Source organism: Nasonia vitripennis, chromosome 2 (assembly GCF_009193385.2).
Source record: "Nasonia vitripennis strain AsymCx chromosome 2, Nvit_psr_1.1, whole genome shotgun sequence".
Taxonomy (NCBI): Eukaryota; Metazoa; Arthropoda; class Insecta; order Hymenoptera; family Pteromalidae; genus Nasonia; species Nasonia vitripennis.
The window spans coordinates 10,803,748-10,823,436 of record NC_045758.1 but is presented as its reverse complement, the minus strand read 5'-3'; the positions used below and the strand labels follow the sequence as shown (position 1 = coordinate 10,823,436).

The 19,689-nt window shown below is 40.2% G+C and overlaps 3 protein-coding genes across 3 annotated transcripts; 1 reads left to right on the top strand and 2 right to left on the bottom strand.

Annotated features, from left to right (window-relative positions):
- Positions 1–61: 61 nt before the first annotated feature.
- On the bottom strand, positions 62–3,762 carry LOC100123666 (differentially expressed in FDCP 6-like). Its single transcript, XM_001607295.6, has 7 exons — positions 3,270–3,762; positions 2,643–2,762; positions 2,359–2,565; positions 2,169–2,284; positions 1,956–2,079; positions 1,182–1,881; positions 62–1,103 (listed from the first exon to the last, which is right to left on the bottom strand). The coding sequence occupies exons 1-7, from the start codon at positions 3,366–3,368 to the stop codon at positions 862–864; spliced, it is 1,608 nt and encodes a 535-aa protein (XP_001607345.1). The 5' UTR covers positions 3,369–3,762; the 3' UTR covers positions 62–861.
- On the top strand, positions 3,720–6,817 carry LOC100123669 (U6 small nuclear RNA (adenine-(43)-N(6))-methyltransferase). The gene is made up of 5 exons (XM_031922668.2): positions 3,720–4,171; positions 4,242–4,461; positions 4,540–5,038; positions 5,122–5,314; positions 5,404–6,817. The coding sequence occupies exons 1-5, from the start codon at positions 4,067–4,069 to the stop codon at positions 5,947–5,949; spliced, it is 1,563 nt and encodes a 520-aa protein (XP_031778528.1). The 5' UTR covers positions 3,720–4,066; the 3' UTR covers positions 5,950–6,817.
- Positions 6,037–19,647, bottom strand: LOC100123672 (clustered mitochondria protein homolog). The gene is made up of 14 exons (XM_001607301.6): positions 19,141–19,647; positions 13,616–13,896; positions 12,411–13,200; positions 12,197–12,333; positions 11,832–12,112; positions 11,638–11,764; positions 11,363–11,537; positions 11,085–11,287; positions 10,806–11,010; positions 10,526–10,731; positions 10,249–10,455; positions 9,456–10,172; positions 9,247–9,372; positions 6,037–9,167 (listed from the first exon to the last, which is right to left on the bottom strand). Exons 1-14 carry the CDS (start codon positions 19,250–19,252, stop codon positions 8,613–8,615), a joined length of 4,122 nt encoding a protein of 1,373 aa, XP_001607351.2. The 5' UTR covers positions 19,253–19,647; the 3' UTR covers positions 6,037–8,612.
- Positions 19,648–19,689: the final 42 nt, after the last annotated feature.

Sequence of the window (19,689 nt, the reverse complement as noted above, 5' to 3'; positions counted from 1 at the left end):
ACGACGATAATAACTAAGTCTTGGCGAGAGATATCAGCATAGAGTTAATCAATTGCATCAATGAAATCTGGACGTACTGTAATTATTTATTAATGTATGGTATTACAAAATAACGTTATTTTAGCTTTCAGTCAAACACATTTTCATTGGTTACAGAGCACTTAACACTATAATCAGTGTTGCTTAACACTAGTAAAGGAACGCATTTCATTAATGAAAACACAAATAGTTATAATAAAAACTGTTTCATTAATGTATCGTTGTTGTTTCTTCTTTTGTCATCTTTATAATTCAATTTTCTTAAATTCAAATAAAAATACGCTTTGAGCGATTATAATTAAATGCTATATATCTTGTGATTGTATATAATGACTTATAAATGCATTTTAATCGATTTGTTAAAATATATATAAACATATGCGGTATGTTTTATTGCGAATACATAGCTTTCAAATTTCATATAACAATGATGATAATTATTAATACGTTATAACAGCAATAGAGTTGAGTTTTAATTTATCAAAACAAAATTTTTACTTGTTAACATTTTGGTCTTTGTAAATAGCTAGAAAAGGTAATATGTTGAAAATACTGCCAATGATAACAAATACAATAATAGAATATGATTTAACAAAGGGCAAGATATTTTCAGGAACTTAATTTTCAGAACTTTACCCTGAATTATATTTACCCTGATTTTTTAAAACTTTAATTGACACTTTTTGTTAGTCTTGCAAGTTTTATTCATCTTCAATTAGTAATTTTTTAATGCAAGGCTAACGTCAGACTTTTCTTTTCGATAATACGAAATTTTGTCATTTGATCTTTGATCGCTTACACACACGTCCAGCATGTGCAATCTCAACAATTTTTCTGTAATGATACCCTGTCGTCGATCACTAGCGGTCTCTCTTTTGTTGTCGGTATGAAACTCTGCGTACGTCTTATTCTTTCTCCACTTCGAGGTGGCCTAGTCGTGACTAGCTGTGACTCTAGTATAATTTGTGCCTCCTCCGCTCGTTTCACCTTTTCTCTGGCCGCTTGCAGTTCAGCATCTAGACTTTGCTTTTCCGATTCCAACTGCTGAAGGCGCATTTCTGCGTCTGAAAAATAAATACGATTTTCATGCATTTAACGAAATTGAGAACATTTATTTTTTGTTTATTCGTGTGTATAAATACCATGTAATTGTCTTTCATTGCTCTGTTGTTTTAATTCAAATTCCATTCGTTTGAGTTTCTCTAATTCTAAAAGCTCTTGCTGCTCTTGCTGTAACCTTTCCATTTGTTCTCTCTTCTCCCACTCTTCGCGCAAAACACGAGCTTGAAGAGCTCTTACTATTTCTTCATCTCTAAGAGCTTGCTTCTCTTCTTGTAATAATATTTCAAGTTTTTGCTTTACGTCTTCAAGTTCTTGGACTTTGGCACATTCTTCTTTTGAAAGGGCTTCTAATTTCCTTGCTTGAATTTCAGCAGCTATTCTAGCTTGACGCTCCTGCTGCAATTCTAATCTCGTCTCTTCTTTCTCCTGCTTACTTGCTTGACGCGTCGATCTTCTTTGATTGGCTAAGCTTCTTTGATAACTAATTTTTTCTCCCGAATGTTGAACAGCAATTTGCAATGCGGACAACCACTGCAGTCTACCTCTGTGATCCTCAGCCACCAATTCAATGCACCTATGTTCTGGTGTACTGAGAATGAAACGTCTATCTGGTTTCCCGCCATTGCTTACTGCGTCTGTCCAGCAATTTGCATCCAGAGCTATTACACCTGATGATTCTTTTTGTTGAGAATCTTTGTAGTACGTTAACTCTCCCGGACGTAAAACGAACCAGAAGTATCTAAGAGTTGGTAGTAGAAAACCTTTCTTCATCAGATACCCCTAAAAAAATCCATCACATAAAATTATAATTTCAATCTTTAATATGGACATAGTCTTATTTAAAAAATACACACTTTCTTTATAACATCTTCAACATATGTCTGATAAAGGTCATCAATTGCTTCTGTTACACCATCAATATCTAAAGAGCCTCCTCCACTATATTTTGATTCTAGAACTGCTAAAAATGTTGGGAATCTACAAAACAAAAGACACTATGTTTTAGTAATTGCTATTTATGAAAAAAAAAGCTTTTAGGTTTTACTTCTTATCTAAAGAACAAATACCGAAAAGTTCCAATGGCTGCTGACAAGGCAGAAAAGTCTGCTAGATCCCAGCAAAGACCTAGTGATGTAACTAACTGTGAGGCAACTTGAGCTACTTCATCACTGTGCATGGTCACCTAAAAATATATCTCACATAAAAACCTCCTTTTACAAAATGCAATAACGAAATTAAATTAGAGAAGAAACATACTAGATAGGTTGAATCCATTATATCAGGCTCCATTTCAGCAAGAAGGCAAAATATTCTAAACAATTGATAAACACTGTGATCTTTGAAAATTGGATGCGGTCTATCTAAATAAATTTTACGGCAAACAAGCCAACAAATCTCATCTATACCCTCTTCCAATGACCGACATGTTTGAATTGGAGTTGCATCAGTCAACGATGAGAAAACCTGCAAAATAACCATTGAATTGAGAACAATTTCTTAAAAATCTTTTAAAAATCACAGTTGAAGTATGATGTGTCTACCTCATTTTGTAAGTAAAAAATATACTGCTCAAAGGTGAGTGTCTGTGTGCTTCGATAATGCTCCAATCCCTTTTCAACACTGTAGAGATCCATCAAAGTTCCAATGTTAGCTGTCAAAACCTAACGAAAATATCATTATTATTAATGATTTAAAATAAATATAATTAAAATATCTATCTCTCATCATTCTGCATTTCGTGACCAAAGAAGCAAACAATTCAAAGCTCAAGATTGATAAGCAAAACAAGATATGATTCTATAGATATTTTAATTTCCACTGGACTAATATCAGATATCTCAGCACAACACAAACTTTCACGTCTCGCACGCCAAGTTACACTTGCTTCGCCGTCGGCTACATAAAATACCGCTTCAACAAAAGTAAAAGTGTAACGTAATAGGTATTCCCCTCTAAGCGAAAAAAAAAATAAAACTCCGCATTCCAAGAATCATAAAGCGCTCGGAAAAGCGCGTAATAAGCGAGCAAATATACACAAGCTATACTGAGAATATAAGAGAACGCGATGATGAGTCACACACGCCCGAAAATCCGAAGGACGACTCGACTTTTTTGGAGATTCACTAAGATTTTTGCGCGCACAGCCCACGAAATTACGATTATCGTACTTTTAGCTTGGACTTGGCGACGATGCCGGGCACATCGTGCTGGAGCGCGTGAAACGCATGCCAGATGCTGTTGGTCAGGTTCTTCAGGAGATGAGCCATGGCCTTCTCTCCAGAGCGAGCAACAGGTGTTCGTTCGTTTCGTTGTGTTCTCTGCGCTGCGATGCTTCTCTTCACATCGTTCGTCGGCGACTGAGTAAGTACACGCCTCGAGAGATCGCGATCACTGCGGAAAAGGCAAGATCTCGATGTGTACAATTGCGAGGGGGGAACCCGCGGGTTTTTCGAAATTTTTTGCGGTGTATAAGTACAACATGCGAGTAGCACTTTGAGTGTGAGACTGATCGAGGGGACCTGTTTTTGTTTTCCTCAATGATGTGTGAAAGGGTAAGTGATATGTGCAACAGGAGTGGGGAAAGATGACGCATGCGCGCCTTGTCCTAATTTTGGAGCGATTCACGGGTAGGTAGATTTTCGGAGCTATCTATTTCTTTTCTGCACGTGCGCGACTGCCGCGACAGTGTCGAGTAAGTTGTTTATCTAACTCAGCTGATGTGGAAGTGTTGTCAGTGGTTTTTTGTTTTGTTCTTAATAACGTGGAGACTTGCCGGGCTTGATCGAATGAAATAAAATATCTGCTTGTATTTTTTGATTGATGTTTTTAACACATGTAAGGATAGCAAAAGTACTGTGTGGAATATGAGCAGAAAGAAGGTATAGCATTTAATTTAAGGTTATAAACAAATGTGAAGTAAACGAAAAAATTCTGAACCTCATTGAGTAGCTGAATAAATTACAAGATGTCTTTGAGAAAATTCATGCACAAAAGGAACAAGTACAAAGAAGAGCCAAATTTTAAACAACTTGCTATTTTATATCCAGGATTTCGCAAAATTGCTGTAACTGTGAGTACATTTTTTTTCTACGGCTGTTATTTCCACTTTGCAAAATTTATTGCAATGCCATTTTTTGCAGGATATTGCAGGAAAAGTTAAAATAAATTTTAAAGATGTTGAAAGTTTGAAGATTTTAACAAAGACTTTGTTAAAGCATGATTTTAATTTGGATGTCGATATTCCTCCAAATCATTTGGTACCTGCGCTACCTCTGCGATTAAATTACATTCTGTGGATTGAGGATCTGTTAAATCACTGTGGTATTCAGGATCTGAGTACTGTCCATGGACTAGACATAGGTAAATTATAGTTCAGTTGTTTATTATTTTTCTTTACTACTAGAAACTTATGACTGATTCTTGTATTTTCTTATTTAGGAACAGGTGCAATATGTATTTATCCAATTTTGTTTTCAAATTTATATAAAACTAAAATGACATGCACGGATATAGATCCTAAAAGCATAATCTCAGCTACAGAAAATATTGAAAAAAATAACTTACAAGATCTTATAGAAGTTATTTTAATTAAAAAAGAATCAATCCTTAAAGAAGCATTAGAGAAAAATGAAAAGTATTCATTTGTCATGTGCAACCCACCATTTTTTGAAACAGATAAGGGTTTGGGGAAAAAATCTAAACAAGAGCCACCAAGGAATGCTCCAACAGGCAATGCTAACGAATTAGAAGTTAAAGGTGGAGAAAGAGAATTCATTTTGCGATTGATTGAAGAAAGTCTGGAATACAAACATAAAATAAAGATATACACAACAATGTTTGGACAAAAGAGTAGTTTAGCTTTTTTGAGAAATGAACTGACGAAGAAGAGAATATTTAATGCTACATGGACTGAATTTTGCCAAGGTTTCACTAAAAGGTCAGCAGATGTTATACATTAATCTTCTTACCACTTGTTCTTGTATATATGCATTACATTCAAATTGCTTTATATGTCCAAAGGTGGGGAATAGCTTGGACATTTGAACCAAAAAGTGAATTAGATTTAACAACAGCCCCTGTTATAAGAACCAGAGCAGAGGTATCCAAAATGAAAAAAGATAAATCTATGGAAATCGTTTTTCCAGCAAGAAAAAATTTAAGCTGTTTAAACGAAGTTGTTACTGCATTAAAAATCTGGATTACTGAACTAAAGGTATACATTGCGATACAGCGATACGCGATTACATTATGTAAATAAAATAAAATAATATATTAAAGAAATATAAAAACTTAATTTTCCAGATAAAAATAAAGGAAATACAACTAGCCGATGATGACTATCCTTGTTGGGCATGCCAACTGATTGGATACAATGATACGTGGTCTCACGCAAGAAGAAAACGACGCATGGCTATGCGACAAGAGGCTTTGAAAAAAAGACGAGTTGACAAGTCTGAGTCAAGCAATGAAATTGATAAGTTGCAAAACGATGAATCAGAATCCACGGAGAGCGAGATTAAAAGTGTAGAAAGTAATGAGCCGTTATTAGTTTGTACGTTACTTGTGGGAGAGAAAAGTGAACACGTCGATGATAGTGGCGATAACGACGAAGATGACAGTGAAGAAGATACAAATAACGAAAAAATGTTGAGAATTTGCATGTTGTTTGAAAGTGGTACGGGCGGTAAATTGAGCCTGGAGACTCTTCGTCAGTATTTAGTAAATAAATTAAACATACGAGATTTTTTTCATAAAAAAAATCCAAGTAAACCGAATAAGAAAAAGAGAAAAAGAAAAAAAATTAAAAAAGATCAATCTTTAGTAGTTTGTCAAAACAAAGAGTTGTAAACTCGGGTAATTTTATCGAGTTTTGTATATAAAATGATTTATTTAACGTGGTGATTTTTTCTTTACCAAATTACATAACAGCTGATATATGTAAATCAGGTATTTAACTTTATTTATAGTTAATCCTTATCGGCTAATATCTTTGTATGGTACAATTTCGCTAACAAGTGCAATACAATGTTTGGTATAACAAATATAGAAAGAAAACAGCAATGACTGATGACACACTCTTCAATAAAGATTGCATACTTTGACACTTCTCTCTGATCAGTACTGCCACTATTGCATAACGCTTATTCAGGAAACTATAAAAATTAATGTTAAGTAGCGCATCGCAATGAATAATTGACACAAATTTGAACTACTTTCAACAATTTTACGTAGCTTTAACAAATAATTGCGCTATGTTGATTATTAATTTAACATTCTGACCGACAGGTGATTTAAAATTCTATTTAGTTTCAGGCTGATTACATTGGATTATTTTAGTTTAACGCTTGACGCCGATTCTGATTATATTTGCAGTCAATTCGTAGTTCTGACTTATGCCCATTGTATGTTTAAGTTTTAACAAAGCGTGCATAAAAAGGAGATTAACATTTGGTAACAATATCTTATTAATTCTAAAGCCTACAATACGTTGCTTATTTCTAAGTTGTACACTACTACAACAGAAATCTGGTGTAACATTTCGCGTCGTTATTTGGTTTTCTTAGAAAAAAAGAACATTTATTTAGCGAACTAACTATATCACTTTATCGTATTATTTCATGCTAGTCTAGTATTACGCTCAAAAAAATAGAAAAAAACCTATACAGAATCAAACGTTCCCTACAAAATCGCAAAAAAATATGATTAGCGTTAACAACCGAAAGAACTACCCTAGCTCCATAAATGAGGAACAAAAAAATGTTGAAAATTATTTTCACCACGCGTACGATAAATTCAACTGGCAGATAAAGGAAGCACTTTTGGTGTTTTTTTTTTTCTATATTGATAAATTATTGCATTGTGTATTGTTGTGATGAAATTGTAGCTCTTACAATTACAAATTACAGCTGCAGCGTTATTGGGCTCAATTCGTAATTTGTACGTGCGAAGATCTGCGATATTAGCTAAATGGATTATGATTTTTGCGATGACAAAAATAAAACATAAAAAAAACGTATTTATCATAATTAAATATTTACGTTTCGAGTAACAAGTTACAAATTTGTGATTCTACGTATGCTTATACAGTCAACTTTCGAGATTTACGCTCACTACTACCATATTAATTATTGCAAATGGGTATTTTAGTTTGTTGTTACTAAACCATCTTACTCATATAGTGCAGTCTTTGTTATGTAATATTTGTGTTAATATTACTACGAGTGTGAGTACTTTTGATGAATTATTTTTTGAGTAATCTGCATCGTTTAAAATAGTACCTTAGAAGATGCATGTTCCCAATGCAACAATTTAAAAAAAAAGAATAAAGATAAAAATTTGTGTAAAATTTTGTTCGTAGCCATTTACACTGAGCTATTTATAACTATACGTAAGAATCACACGAGTTTCATTTGTTCGGTCGTAAGGAGAAAACCTATACTTGTACGAAATTTTTGTATATATTTGTCCGCGAGTAAGAGTGCATTTTTTTTAAAGTTCATTAAAAACTTTCAGAGCACCTTTGCTTAAAAACCGTTACTGGAGATTACAAAAATATCGATAAGTGCATACCAATGAAAAGTAACGTTTTCAACAAGATTATCGGCATTGTTTTAGTATCAATATTTTCCTTTGATTAAGATGCCTGGCAATAAAGGAATAAAAAATTCATCAATAAAGATCACAAGTTGATAATATTAATGCAACCTTTATACTGTAAAGTGAACGCTAATAAGTAGAAAAATGGTAAATGATACCAAAACATTTTTTATTATAAAATTGGATTTTAAAAGAATGCTGTTTTAAAACGCAAAAACAAATAAAAGTACGTGCCAGGCTAAAAAATTATTTAACATGGTCACTTGTTCATTTCCAAAATCCATTCTGTTGCACCTCTTTCATTCGCAGCGTGGCACTTAGTTAATTGATCAGCACTCGACCGTAAATAACAAAATTTCATTATGTGCTGCATCTAAAAGCGATACATGTAGAACTTTCAACGCCGTTCGTCGCTCTTAAAGGCTATTACGATAGCCTTCTTTCTCGCAATCAAACTCTTAATTGTTACTTTTCCTCTATTGATTGTTAATCATACAATAGCGTACATGCGTTTTCATGATTGATAGACAATTGCGAGAGGCTATGCAAACAAGTCTTTTTCCTTCGCGATGCTATATTTCCAAAGTCTTGGAATCCGTAATTTAATTGTAGAGTATTCTTTTTGGCACCTACATGTGTTATAAAAACATGGAGCTTCGTTAAAAGAATACTAAACGCGTGTTTATGTTTCGTTGGCTTTAAGTTTGCAGACCTTAGAAATATAACATCCCAAAAGATAGCATGCTGGAACAATAACTGTGTCCCTACAACTCTCTATCAATCGGAAAAATAACCTGTAAAAGTTCAAAATCGGAAAGCAAGGCAAGCTCCCTATTACGAAGACTAGGATGTACGTTCATTTAAAACCCATAATCAAAGTATCGCCGGTACGCTGGAGCGCAGAGGTCGAAAGCTCAGCTCTCAGCGGTAATAGCAGCAGGCTCCTTTTTCGGCTCGTCACCGTTCACCATATCAAGGGTGGTAACAGTCGCCGAAGGCTGCCGTTTCGCAATCTCCGCCTTGAAGTTCTCGATATCCTGTTGGCTGATTTGTACGAATAGGATACCATTGATGACATTGAGCATGTCAAGTACCGAGCCCATGCTGGGTGGTTGGATTTGGATGGGTGGAAGGGTCACGCCCGTCTTGCCCGTGTAGATTTCGTTCATCTTCTTTTGGAGAACAACGGCTTGCTGTGTGAGATGGCGTAAGCAGTCGCTGCTCTCCTTTGTCTTCTCGTGATCCTCGCCCAACTGCTGCTTATAAATAGCGTAAGTCTCTTTTTCATTGTTCAATGCCGCCCGGAAGTCACCCATGCAAGACTGGGTTCGAGCCACGAGGTGGTATGAGACGGCAACCTTGAGGGAGCGCGGTCCGTGGTAGCGCAAGTTGAGGATTAGCGCGTGCTCGAGGAAACGCAATGAGAGCTCGTATTCACCAACAGCATGTAAAATCAACGAGATGTTGCTCTAAAAAATTAGCAGGAATCATTATATAGTTACAAGTTAGTTAATCATATGCATTTTTCATCATGCAGGTGATACTTACATCTAATAATGCTACTTCGGGATGATCTTCGCCGCAAACGAGTAATGCAAGGTATCTAGCTCTGTATAAAAGTCTTAGAGATGCAGAAACTTGGCCATTCGCAAATGAGTATAAGGCCATGTGAATCTGCAAATGTATAGGTATTAGTTTACATATTTAATCTTTTCTACAATGATTTGAAGAATGATCTCCAATAACTTGAAACTTACGTATTCCGTTATTGTGTATGGATGATCAATGCCGTTGACTCGCTCTGACATAAGGACGGCTTTTTGTTGCGTAGCAAGAGCTTCTGCGTGATCGCCCATAATATAGTTCAACCTCGCGAGCATTCGAAGACATTGTGCAATTTCAGGATGCATAGCACCGTAAACGTTATTCAGCAGGTTAAGGGCCTCGTTGATGAGTTCATAACCATCTTTTAGGTAACCCTGCTGAATTTTGCTTTGGCCTGTTGTATAAAAGTTATAGGCATCGCTGGCCCTTGGGTTGATGTGTTTAACGACCGGGAAAATATTTAAAATATCTTCTTCGAAGAATGTGGCACGATTTTTGTTTTCAAAATTGTACTCTCTCAGCAAAATCTGAATACCCGTTTTGACGCAAAAAGCTCTGAGCAGTGAAATTTTTTGTAAATTAAAATCTTCGATAGTGGCGTCCAACGATTCTGGTGTGGGAACCTCCCAGTCATAATAGCCCTTCAGATCAGCTTTAATTTGTTGCCAGAGTGATTTGGGCGTCAAAGATGCCCACTCCACCTCCGATTGCTGAGGTCCGTTATTTCTGCCCTTCCTCTTGTTGCGACGCTTCGCTGTCTTGCTTTGCAGTTCCTCGAGATTCTGCTGGGGATGAATGAGTTGAGCTGACGACAGGAAGCAGTTAAGAAAATGACTGATGGCAGCAGAAAGGCTCATTAGCTCAACACCCTAGAATCGAATTAGTGTTATATTGAATTTTTCATTTTAGTTGCACAATTGCATACAAAGTATTAAATCACTTTACCTGCATATACGCAGTAAAAATATGTTTCGTTGATCTGAGAATCAATTCGGAAACAGAAATACGGTAGAGGTACTCTAATTGAGGAACGACTACCAGCATAGTTGCTAGTTTACCAAGATATCGAACATTGATTCCTCTCCCATGCAGTGATTCGACCAAAGTGCTGCCATCCATTGCAGCTGGTGTGTGATCCAGACATTCGCGAATCTAGATATAAGAGTAAACATTTAAATTCTTAAAATCACATACTTATAATATGCTGAATAAAGATACTTACAAAAGTAGGAAGTTGGACGGTTAATAAGAATTCCGCAGCATCTTTAACAAGTTGTCTCTGTTTCGTTAGAGCAGGCCCGTTCGGATCTGGATGACGTACTCCTGGTGAGTAAACGTCAGGATTGAATTTGACATCAAATTCGGTTTCACGTAAACTTCCAACAACGAGAGCTGCTCTGCGAACGATTTCTTTTGTGTTTTCTTCCACTGAAAGTTTAATTTTTTATATAAGTATACATACAAAAATTAATTAAAAATAATAATAAAAGGAAAAAATTTACATTCTTGTTTTTCTCCACTCGTTATTGAGTCCGTAATGCTTTCAACGATTTTTTTCGCCTCGTCAGCTTCAATAACAGATTGAGAAGAATCTTCCTTATTGCTATCAACAGTTGTATCTTTAGTTCGATCGTCTTTCTTCTCTTCCTTTTTATCTTCCTTTTTCTCTTCCTTCTTTTCCTCCTTCTTTTCTTCTTTTTTCTCTTCCTATAATAAAAAATAGTTACCCATCTTGTACGTATAAATTGCAATTAGATATTTAGTAACAATTCAACACGTACTTTCGCACAGATTTCTTTTTCTTTTTGAGCTCGCTTGGCTGATGTGAGTCGTTGTAAATGCACAGCGGCATATTTGATAAACTGAACATATCTTGCTTCTACGAACGAATCGATCAGTTCTTGGCGAAGACAAGCTAATTTGTGCTTATGTTCAACTGGGAAACCAAGAGCTCGAGCTTCTTTACTCAATTCTACACCTTCAACTGTAAATTAAAAAAAAAATATTTAAAATTCATCACTATAGAGGAATAGGCAAAATTATTCTATAATTTACGTACGTTTCAAGAAATTGACATCAGGTGGGAATGTTCGCAGGAGATCCAAAACGTAGTGTCGAGAATCGTTTCCAATGATGCCCTTGCACTCGACGCTGCTGCAGAGCTCGATCTCCTCACCTGCGTCATTGATGACTTTGTGCTGAAGAATTTTGAGCTGCTGACCGGCTTTACCAAGCTAAATTTAATAATTTAAATGTTAATACGTTGAAACACAATAATAATAATAATAATAATAAATAACTATTTTCGACGCATAGAATAGTCATTCAACATACTAATTCAAGATATTTCGGATGAGTAAGAACTGTTTTTCCAAAATCAATGGATCCGTAAACTACAGATTGTTCCTGTTCACGCTCCAAGATTCCTGGAATAATGGATTGTGCCGTGACTCGGTATCCTCTACAAAATGAACATGAGTCATAATCTTATATAAATAAAACTTAATTGGGAAAATTAATAAACTTACCTGTAGTCTATGACGACGGTTCCAAGCGTATAGAGTCCAGGAAGATCAACGGCCGCATACACCTTGACACCCTGGAGATCATTGCGCGGTGCGACGAAAGCAGCAGCATCACCCCCGAGTTCCTTGTAATGATCGCGAACGTCGAAACCAAGAGAGAAGAATATGTTGTTCCAGATAAACATCTGCATTTTCGGTTCTTCACCCGGGTTAATCGCCATGACGTTGCCGTCGATCACGGCCACCGCGCCACGAGTCGCCGCTGCCACAAAGTCACTGTGTACCTGATAAATACCCAATTGATGTCGACTCAATTTCTTTCGATGATTTTGTCAATAATCCAGTGTTTATAATCGGTTATACAGTACCTTAAATATTGCTCGCTCCCTCAGCAACCTTTCCGGAAGATTTTTGCGCGGCAATTCTCTGGTCGTTTGTAGCTCCTCATTCCAATCCCTAGTTTGACCAGGGATATGCTCCTCGTAACCAAGTTTCGAAGAGAACGCTGCAAAAATAACAGGTATTTCAATTAGCACTCAACTTTTTTCATCGGCAGAACTAAAGACAAACGTCAACACTTACTGTCCTCGGCACGAATGGCGTCGATCGTGTGCTCGATCTGGGGCGCGCTCCATGCGTAGAGCTGGTACGGTGTGGCGACCCTCTCGAACGGATGTCTCTGAGTTCTGCGCCGTTGCATTGCAGCGAATCCTCGTTTGAACGCCGGGCTCAGCTGGTTCAGCAGCTCGATCAGACTGTGACAGAGATGACTCGGAGTAGCGGGCTTCGGGTTGAAGGTTTCCTTGCTCGACTGGTTGACGAAGAACCCTCGCGCACAGGCCGTAAGGTAGTACTGCTTGTCCTCGAGGGTCACCACGTGCAGGTACATGAGGTCACCGTGAAGCTTACGGTATCCCGGCGGTGGGTTCCAGCCCGACGTCGTCAGTACCTTGATGCAAGGCGGACACTTCTGCTCTTTGGCCTGGGGCTGTAATGGCAACAGCGGCCTGTCCTTGCAGCCGGGTATGATGTAGTCGGGCGGAGTACAGTCGACGGAGTCTGCTCTGGACTTTTTCTTCTCGAGGATGTCGCCGTTGGTGACGACGTTGAGGAAGGACAGACTACTGCACTCGACGCCGTTATAGGCGTCGGCCGGGTCGACGGACTTGAGCAAGTCGCGCACATGCCTCACGTGGATACGAGCCTCGCGCATCGTGTACGGCTCCTCTACCACCTTGATGATCGAGCCCTCCTTCAGACCCTCGATGTTCTTCAATTCGGCGAAGTTGTCCAGGGTGTTGCCGTCGAGCTGAAGAGAGAAGCACGTCCGATGGCACGTATCCTCGCGGTCCATCAGCAGCTGGTGGATCTCCTGTTGAACGGTACTTCCGCTTTATTTATAATTCTACTATGGTTAAAATAAGCTTCGCTTGCAACGTCGACACAAAAGCGCAACGCTGACGCACTTTTTCTATGTAATAAAAGTGACGTTTAAAAATAGATTTTCCCTTACACTATATAAGCGTATTATATCATCTCTCAGTATACCTGAACAGTTTGTCTTTTTAATCATTAAAACCCAGTTCTGAAAAAAATATCTTCGAAATTTGTTTTTCTAACCCCTGCAGCATGAATAATGCATCGACGCGAGTCTTTATGGGAATATATTTAAGACGAACACACACACAATTGCGGTTAATCGCCGATGTAAAAATATTCGACATGATGCGAAGCAGCGATAAGTTCTTCGCTGCGTCTCTCGAGTTATAGAAATCGATGATGCTAACCTGAACGAGTTCCATGCTGGAAACTTGAATGTCGAAGGGTTCAGCGCCTGGACTAACGATTTTGACGACGAAGCCCATGTCCTGAATGAAGACGACTTCCTGCTCGTTACCGTCGACAGATTTGTCCTTGTCGGATGCGGACTCGGATGACTCCTTTTCATCTTTGCTTTTTGACTCGAGTGCTTTGTTCTTTTCCTTCTCGCATTCTTTGGTCGCTTCGACCTCGCCCTTCTCCAGGATGTTCTCCACTGAGTTGCTGCCCTCGCCATTCTGTTTTGTCACTGGAATATTATGAAATTATTCGTTAACGTTCGTCTCGCGTGCATTAAAAGTCACGTAACCTTAATTTTACAATGTTTTAACACGCTTCAAGAATGAATTCTCTCATACCGGAGAGCTTTTTCGAGCTTTCAAATCTTGCATCATCCCTAAACCATTAGCATCGGCCATCCATTTTTGAATACGCGAAATTTGTTCGAATAATAAATCCATCTCTAATAAATTCCAAACTACTAGGTATAGCATCATACAGCATAGTTCAGAAACGGCGAGTCTCTTGGTATGCCTCTACAGCTTTGCAGCGAGAGCTCGAGGCGAGTAAAAAAGGCACAAGCAACTGTTTCGCGCGCGGCGGCGGTGACGGACGCGGTAAGTAGAAAAGGAGCGCTCGCGAGGTTGCACATGCAGCAGCGGCGGCGGCGGCAACCGGCTACCTCCCCGTCGTCCGAAGGCTTATAAATAAACGGCAATGTAAATAGTGCGCACTCTCGAATGCCGGACTATTTCCATCGATCTTTATATATATGCGCCTTATAGGCACATGCTGACATCCATCCGATACCCTCCGCAGCGAGAGTATCTTCGATTGGTCGATACACGTGTCTATTGTCTCGTAATTTTCCTTAGCGCTTCGTTGACGCTTTGGAAGTTAATTTTGAAAGACGTAGTGGATCGACCGGTTTTTTTGTGATAGTTGCTACTGTATAGGTGGATAGTTTTTACGCGGAAACTCGGTCGACAACGTTTAAAAATGTGTGCGTATTGATGGCAAAGTTTCTGATGGGTGAAATTTAAAAATAATCGGAAAAAATTGTTTCTCTTGAAATACCTACAGCTTATGCAACGGATTTTCTCCGACTGAGACGCTTTATCCGAAAGGGCAGATAAGGTCTGCACCACGAGACGGGTATACCGGGAGATAAGAATACGACACACGAGGATAGGTCCTATGTAAATATGTGCTCATCGGCCTAAGAAAGAAAACAAAACGGAAGGGCTGTATTTCGTTTCACGCGTTGCCATACGCTGCTTTGCGCTCGAGCTGCAGGCTTGTATTTCAGTGGCTTTTCATGATAGTAAATCGAGTTGTAAAGAGTCACTTTTCTTTCGACTCGATTGTTTATAAACAATGGATAACGAGCGAAGACAAAAAGCTCGCTGCAGACGCGGGAAATTCAAATAGCACGCTTTTGTAAAAAAAAATCTGTACTAGCCATCAGATCTCGCGACGGATAGGCAGTAGAAAAGGCGAGCGTCCTCGATGATCATCGAGCGAAACATGGTTCAATAAACATAATCTAAGCGCATACTTCACTCTACACGTTGCAAAACAATGAGCGCAAAACGAGTAGCGAAAGCCGATAACCCCTATTATCTCTTCCTCTTTCTTTCCGTTGTTCGGCTGCCGCACCACCGCCGGCTATGTGCTCTTCTTTTCGCGAACTTATACTTTAGCTCTGTTCCCGCTTTTTTTCGAACATTGTTGTTTCTTCAACGAGCCAACTAATATTAGAACGCTAAGTTGCGCAACGGAACGCGTTACAAGCGATTGGTTATTAAAATATCCAGCGCTAATTGCGCCATTACGAGGGTGTATTATAAGTGTATTGGGAATTATGAAAATTAATTATTAATCGATAGCATGTATTATACGTGCCTGTAGCAGTTATACGCTCGCGAAATAAGCAACGCGGTATTTAAACGACAAACCGAAGCAACTCGGACTCCGAAGTCATTAATCGCGCAAGAGCTCGCTACAAACAAATCGATCAATCAATCAGTCGCCCCATCACTTAATATAGCGGTTCGAAAAATTAATGGTTCTCAATGCACCCGTTCCCCTATACATTGAGAGCACATGTTGAAGAAACTCAAGTAGGTAGATTTTTCGGGAGGAAACGTAGCAGACGCCTGATTTTCTAGACAGCCCCGAGAAAAAAGAAGTTCAGACACAAGCCCGAGGAGGGAAAGCAAAAAGACACGTCGCATACTTTCTCCAAGTGAGCCGCACGTGTGAAGAAGAAGAAGACGCTAAACTGCAGCAGTGCAGCGGCTTTGCTCATATGTGTGGAGAGAGAGCGAGACAGAGAGAGAGAGAGAGAGAGAGAGAGAGAGAGAGAGAGAGAGAGAGAGAGAGAGAGAGAGAGAGAAAGAGAAACAGCGCAAATTAGATGCGGCGGGAGGTCAAGGCGGCATGTGCTACTGCTGTTGCCGTTCTGTACTGGGGATTTCGGGAAATAGAAGAGACGAGTCATCGCTGTATATCAGAACAGGGTGAATGAACGTCGCGGCGAGTAATTAGAGGAGCGTTTGTTGTGGGACGCGCGCGACGTCACGCCGCTACTGTTGCCGCATAAGCGGGTTATTGTTGAGCTTGGTCAGCGTAATTTGTTTGAGATTTCGATGCGAGGGAGGAGGGAGTGGCCGAATATAGCTGGTTTTATCTGGTCGAATATAGGGCTTGTTATAATCTAAGTTGCTACATAGAAGGCGCGAGAGCTTACTTCGTGGTTCTTGCGAATTTCGAATGATGGATATGCTAAAAAGTAGAGTTTGCTGTGAAATATGTGCGTCTCTTGCGAAAAAGGAGGAAAACGTGTGCAGACTTCAAGCTGCAAGTAATATACGCACTTTAACGTGTCATTATGGACTGTCGCTGTTGAATAGCGCAACAATGCTCGAGAGAGAGAAAATAAAATATCTCATAAATTAACGTCTTTTATACTTCTGTTTCACCGCAGCGCACGTTCGCGCTCCGAGAGAGATCTTGTCCGTTTCGTAATGTATCCTATCGTCGAACAAAAAAAAAAGTACACGACGATATACACGTGTAGACAATCCTATACAAGAATAATCTGGATTTTTGTCGAAAAAAAACGTACGATACATCAGTTTTCATGCAAAATCTCAAAGATGATCTCATCGGATGCTACAGTCAAAATTTTCCTATAATAAGGAAAGACATTCGATGCCGGCGATCGTGGTTTGCGCACTCACAGACGTTCCTTTGTACGGGTAGACACTGCACACGGCTATATCGATTGTGTTACACTTGCTTTACGGTGCGCACACGTGCATCGGCTGCTCGACGACGGTACTCGAGACGCCGACAGAGTGTCTGGAAGTTATACCAGTGAATAATGCACTTCGTATCGTCGCGCATGGGGTCGTGGTATATCGGTTGCTTATCTCTGCATTCTTTAACGGAGCTTTTTTGTTGTTAGATCAACTGGTAACTGTTCGTAGAAATTTTGAGATATCTTATGAATCCTCCTTAGTTACATCGTACGTTAATATTTGAAGCTCTGGGGAATAAACAAAGGGAAGAATTCAATTTGAAAAATAGTTATTTTTACAAAGTTTTACCAGCTATACAGTTCGCCTTATCCACTGTACTATGAACGATCAAACCCGCAACGCAATCTACCATGCAAATAGCCTGTAACCATCAACCCCCGACAATAAACCCCCTGCAAGACATCAAAAGCTTCCCAAAACTCCGCAGCCTAAGCACCGGTGAATCCCCGCGATAAAATTATTGCGCTGGCACGCACCCGCTATACATATCCGAAGTATATACATACCATGATGCAATCGGTCACTCTTTAACTGAAACCAAAACCGTCTCCGCATCGATTCAGTCGAGCAGACGAACGAATTGGCGCATCAAAAAACTGATTCACGTGCGTCTCCATAACGCTAACGCACAAGCTTTGTCCTGCTCATTCACGGAGATTGATTTGAGGAAAACACGAGTATATAGAGAGCGAGAGCGAAGAGCTGCACGTGTATACGCGCGACTGTTACGTATGCGCGAGAGCTTGTTCGAAGCATGATTGAGGCTCTCGGTGAATTTTCTTGAGGCAGACGGATCGGTTTGTAATTCAGTCGTTAGGCCATACTTGAATAATGAGGTTTATTTTTCACCGAGTGTTTACGTTCTCGTTTTTACAGAAACCTTCTTATCGCCTTGAATTATATTACAGTAGAAAGGAGGACCGCTTGAAAAATAGTATCGAAGAGGCTAGACTTTTTCGACGCGATAACGAAACTTATCGCGAAAGGTTTCGATAAAAGAAAGAGCATGTTTTATCTTTTATTTGGCTCCAGATTCAGATGAAGAAACTGTTATGTACCTTGAAAACGAGCTCGAGAGGAGTCGCTTTTAAAAATCGCTACGAATTTCGACGATTGCGAGAAGTTGCGAAAATCTCTCTTTTCTATCGTGCAGTGCCTCCGGGCTCCGTGCGTTACTCAATTGGGAGTGATTTTATAGTAAATATTTTCATCTACGATTTCAGATAAGTCGACTCTTTTTTACGCAGTTTCGTCATCTCGCGTACTTTGTACACGACGCGAAACAAAGTATTCCGAAACTACTCGATAATGAGTCCTTAATATTAAGCTAATTCTTATGACACTCGACAATCGAAATGCCTAACGGGCTATAATTAACGAAATGCAATAACGAGCAATAAGCGACAATAATGCAAGTAATTACGGAGGGTCCACCAAAAGTTACACACGGAGCACGTGTACAGACGCTCGGAGCACAGTATATCTATATTTTTGGCCAACGGAGATCTCGTCCATTACTCACGACGAGTAACCCGAACGTTCTCATTAAACCCCGGAGACGCGCACGTCTCTCCTCAAAAACACTTCGCAGACTCCCTGACAAGAGGAAGGCCACTCTCGGAGCGAAGCACACAAAGCGAAGCTTCAATCAAACGCATCTAAAAATACTCCCCGAGAAGCCATCGCGCGAATCTCTCCCAGGTACACCCTTGTGTGCCAAAGAGAAAAAAAGAGCCGTCATCCTCGCCCATCGCACTCGCTATGTCTTCTGCTAGACGACGCTTCCCGGTGAAGCGCGAAGACGACTACTCGGCGCTCGCGTGTTCTCACATGACCCTCGAGCGCGCTCGCGCACACGCGAGTTATGTAACCGGTTCTGCTCTCGCCGGGCTCCTGCGCGCGAGTTTCCCGGCGAGAGGCGAGGATCATTGTCAGGATGCAAGGAGGGTCGTGCCCCGGGATGTGTGCAGATCCGGCCGCGTGGGCCATAGACCGCGGCGCGCTTTATCGACTTTTCAAACGCGCCGTGGCGTTACGTAACCAGCGGCGGCGACTGCCTGCCCTTAACCTCTCTCCTCGTCGTCGTCGTCGTCGTCGTCGTCGTCGTCGTCGCCGTCGAGCGTAGAGAAAGAGCGAGAGATTGCGTGTGACATAATTGTCTGACTTACCGGCTTCGGAGCTCGAGCTGCTGCTGCTACTCGTCCTGCCGTTGACCAGCGGCTGAACCTTCACGCTGGCAGTCTCGTCCTGCGGAGCCTCGACCTGCGAGCCCAGTGCCATGCCTCCCTGGATGTAATCGTCCTTCCTCGGTTATTCTCCACCTCTGCCGTACCCACGTTCCTTTATCACACACGCGCACTTCTCTCTCTAGAATGTCTCTCGGCACTTTTTCTTCTCAGCCTCCTCGATTCGCCGCGAGTATATTCTGTGGGATAGTCTAGCTTCTCTCTTCTCCGATGCACCAGCGACGACTCGTTTCCTGGCGACGACTCGCGCACTCGCTGCTGCTGCCGCTTTAATGTGGAGTAGAGCAGATCGACGAGTATAGTATGTAGTATAGATGCAATATAACCGCAAGGAGGACTGATGAGAGAATAAAGAGAGACGACGATGCGCGCACCACGTGCCTGCGCCTCTGTAGTCTGTGCTGCTGCTCTGCTCTGCGTCGATTCTGCGGCGGCCGCTTTTCTTCCGTTGGCGCCGGCGGCTCGTGTTCG

Bases quoted from the DNA above. Each gene is read 5' to 3' on its own strand.
- LOC100123666 (XM_001607295.6), bottom strand. From the start codon at position 3,368: ATGGCTCATCTCCTGAAGAACCTGACCAACAGCATCTGGCATGCGTTT. The intron at 2,763-3,269 runs GTACGATAATCG...TATTTTCGTTAG, and splicing joins TCGCCAAGTCCAAGCTAAAA to GTTTTGACAGCTAACATTGG. The intron at 1,104-1,181 runs GTATTTATACAC...TTTATTTTTCAG, and splicing joins CAATGAAAGACAATTACATG to ACGCAGAAATGCGCCTTCAG.
- LOC100123669 (XM_031922668.2), top strand. From the start codon at position 4,067: ATGTCTTTGAGAAAATTCATGCACAAAAGGAACAAGTACAAAGAAGAG. The intron at 4,172-4,241 runs GTGAGTACATTT...CATTTTTTGCAG, and splicing joins TTCGCAAAATTGCTGTAACT to GATATTGCAGGAAAAGTTAA. The intron at 5,315-5,403 runs GTATACATTGCG...TTAATTTTCCAG, and splicing joins TCTGGATTACTGAACTAAAG to ATAAAAATAAAGGAAATACA.
- LOC100123672 (XM_001607301.6), bottom strand. From the start codon at position 19,252: ATGGCACTGGGCTCGCAGGTCGAGGCTCCGCAGGACGAGACTGCCAGC. The intron at 11,765-11,831 runs GTAAGTTTATTA...TTCATTTTGTAG, and splicing joins ACCGTCGTCATAGACTACAG to AGGATACCGAGTCACGGCAC. The intron at 11,011-11,084 runs GTACGTGTTGAA...TTTTTATTATAG, and splicing joins AAAAAGAAATCTGTGCGAAA to GAAGAGAAAAAAGAAGAAAA.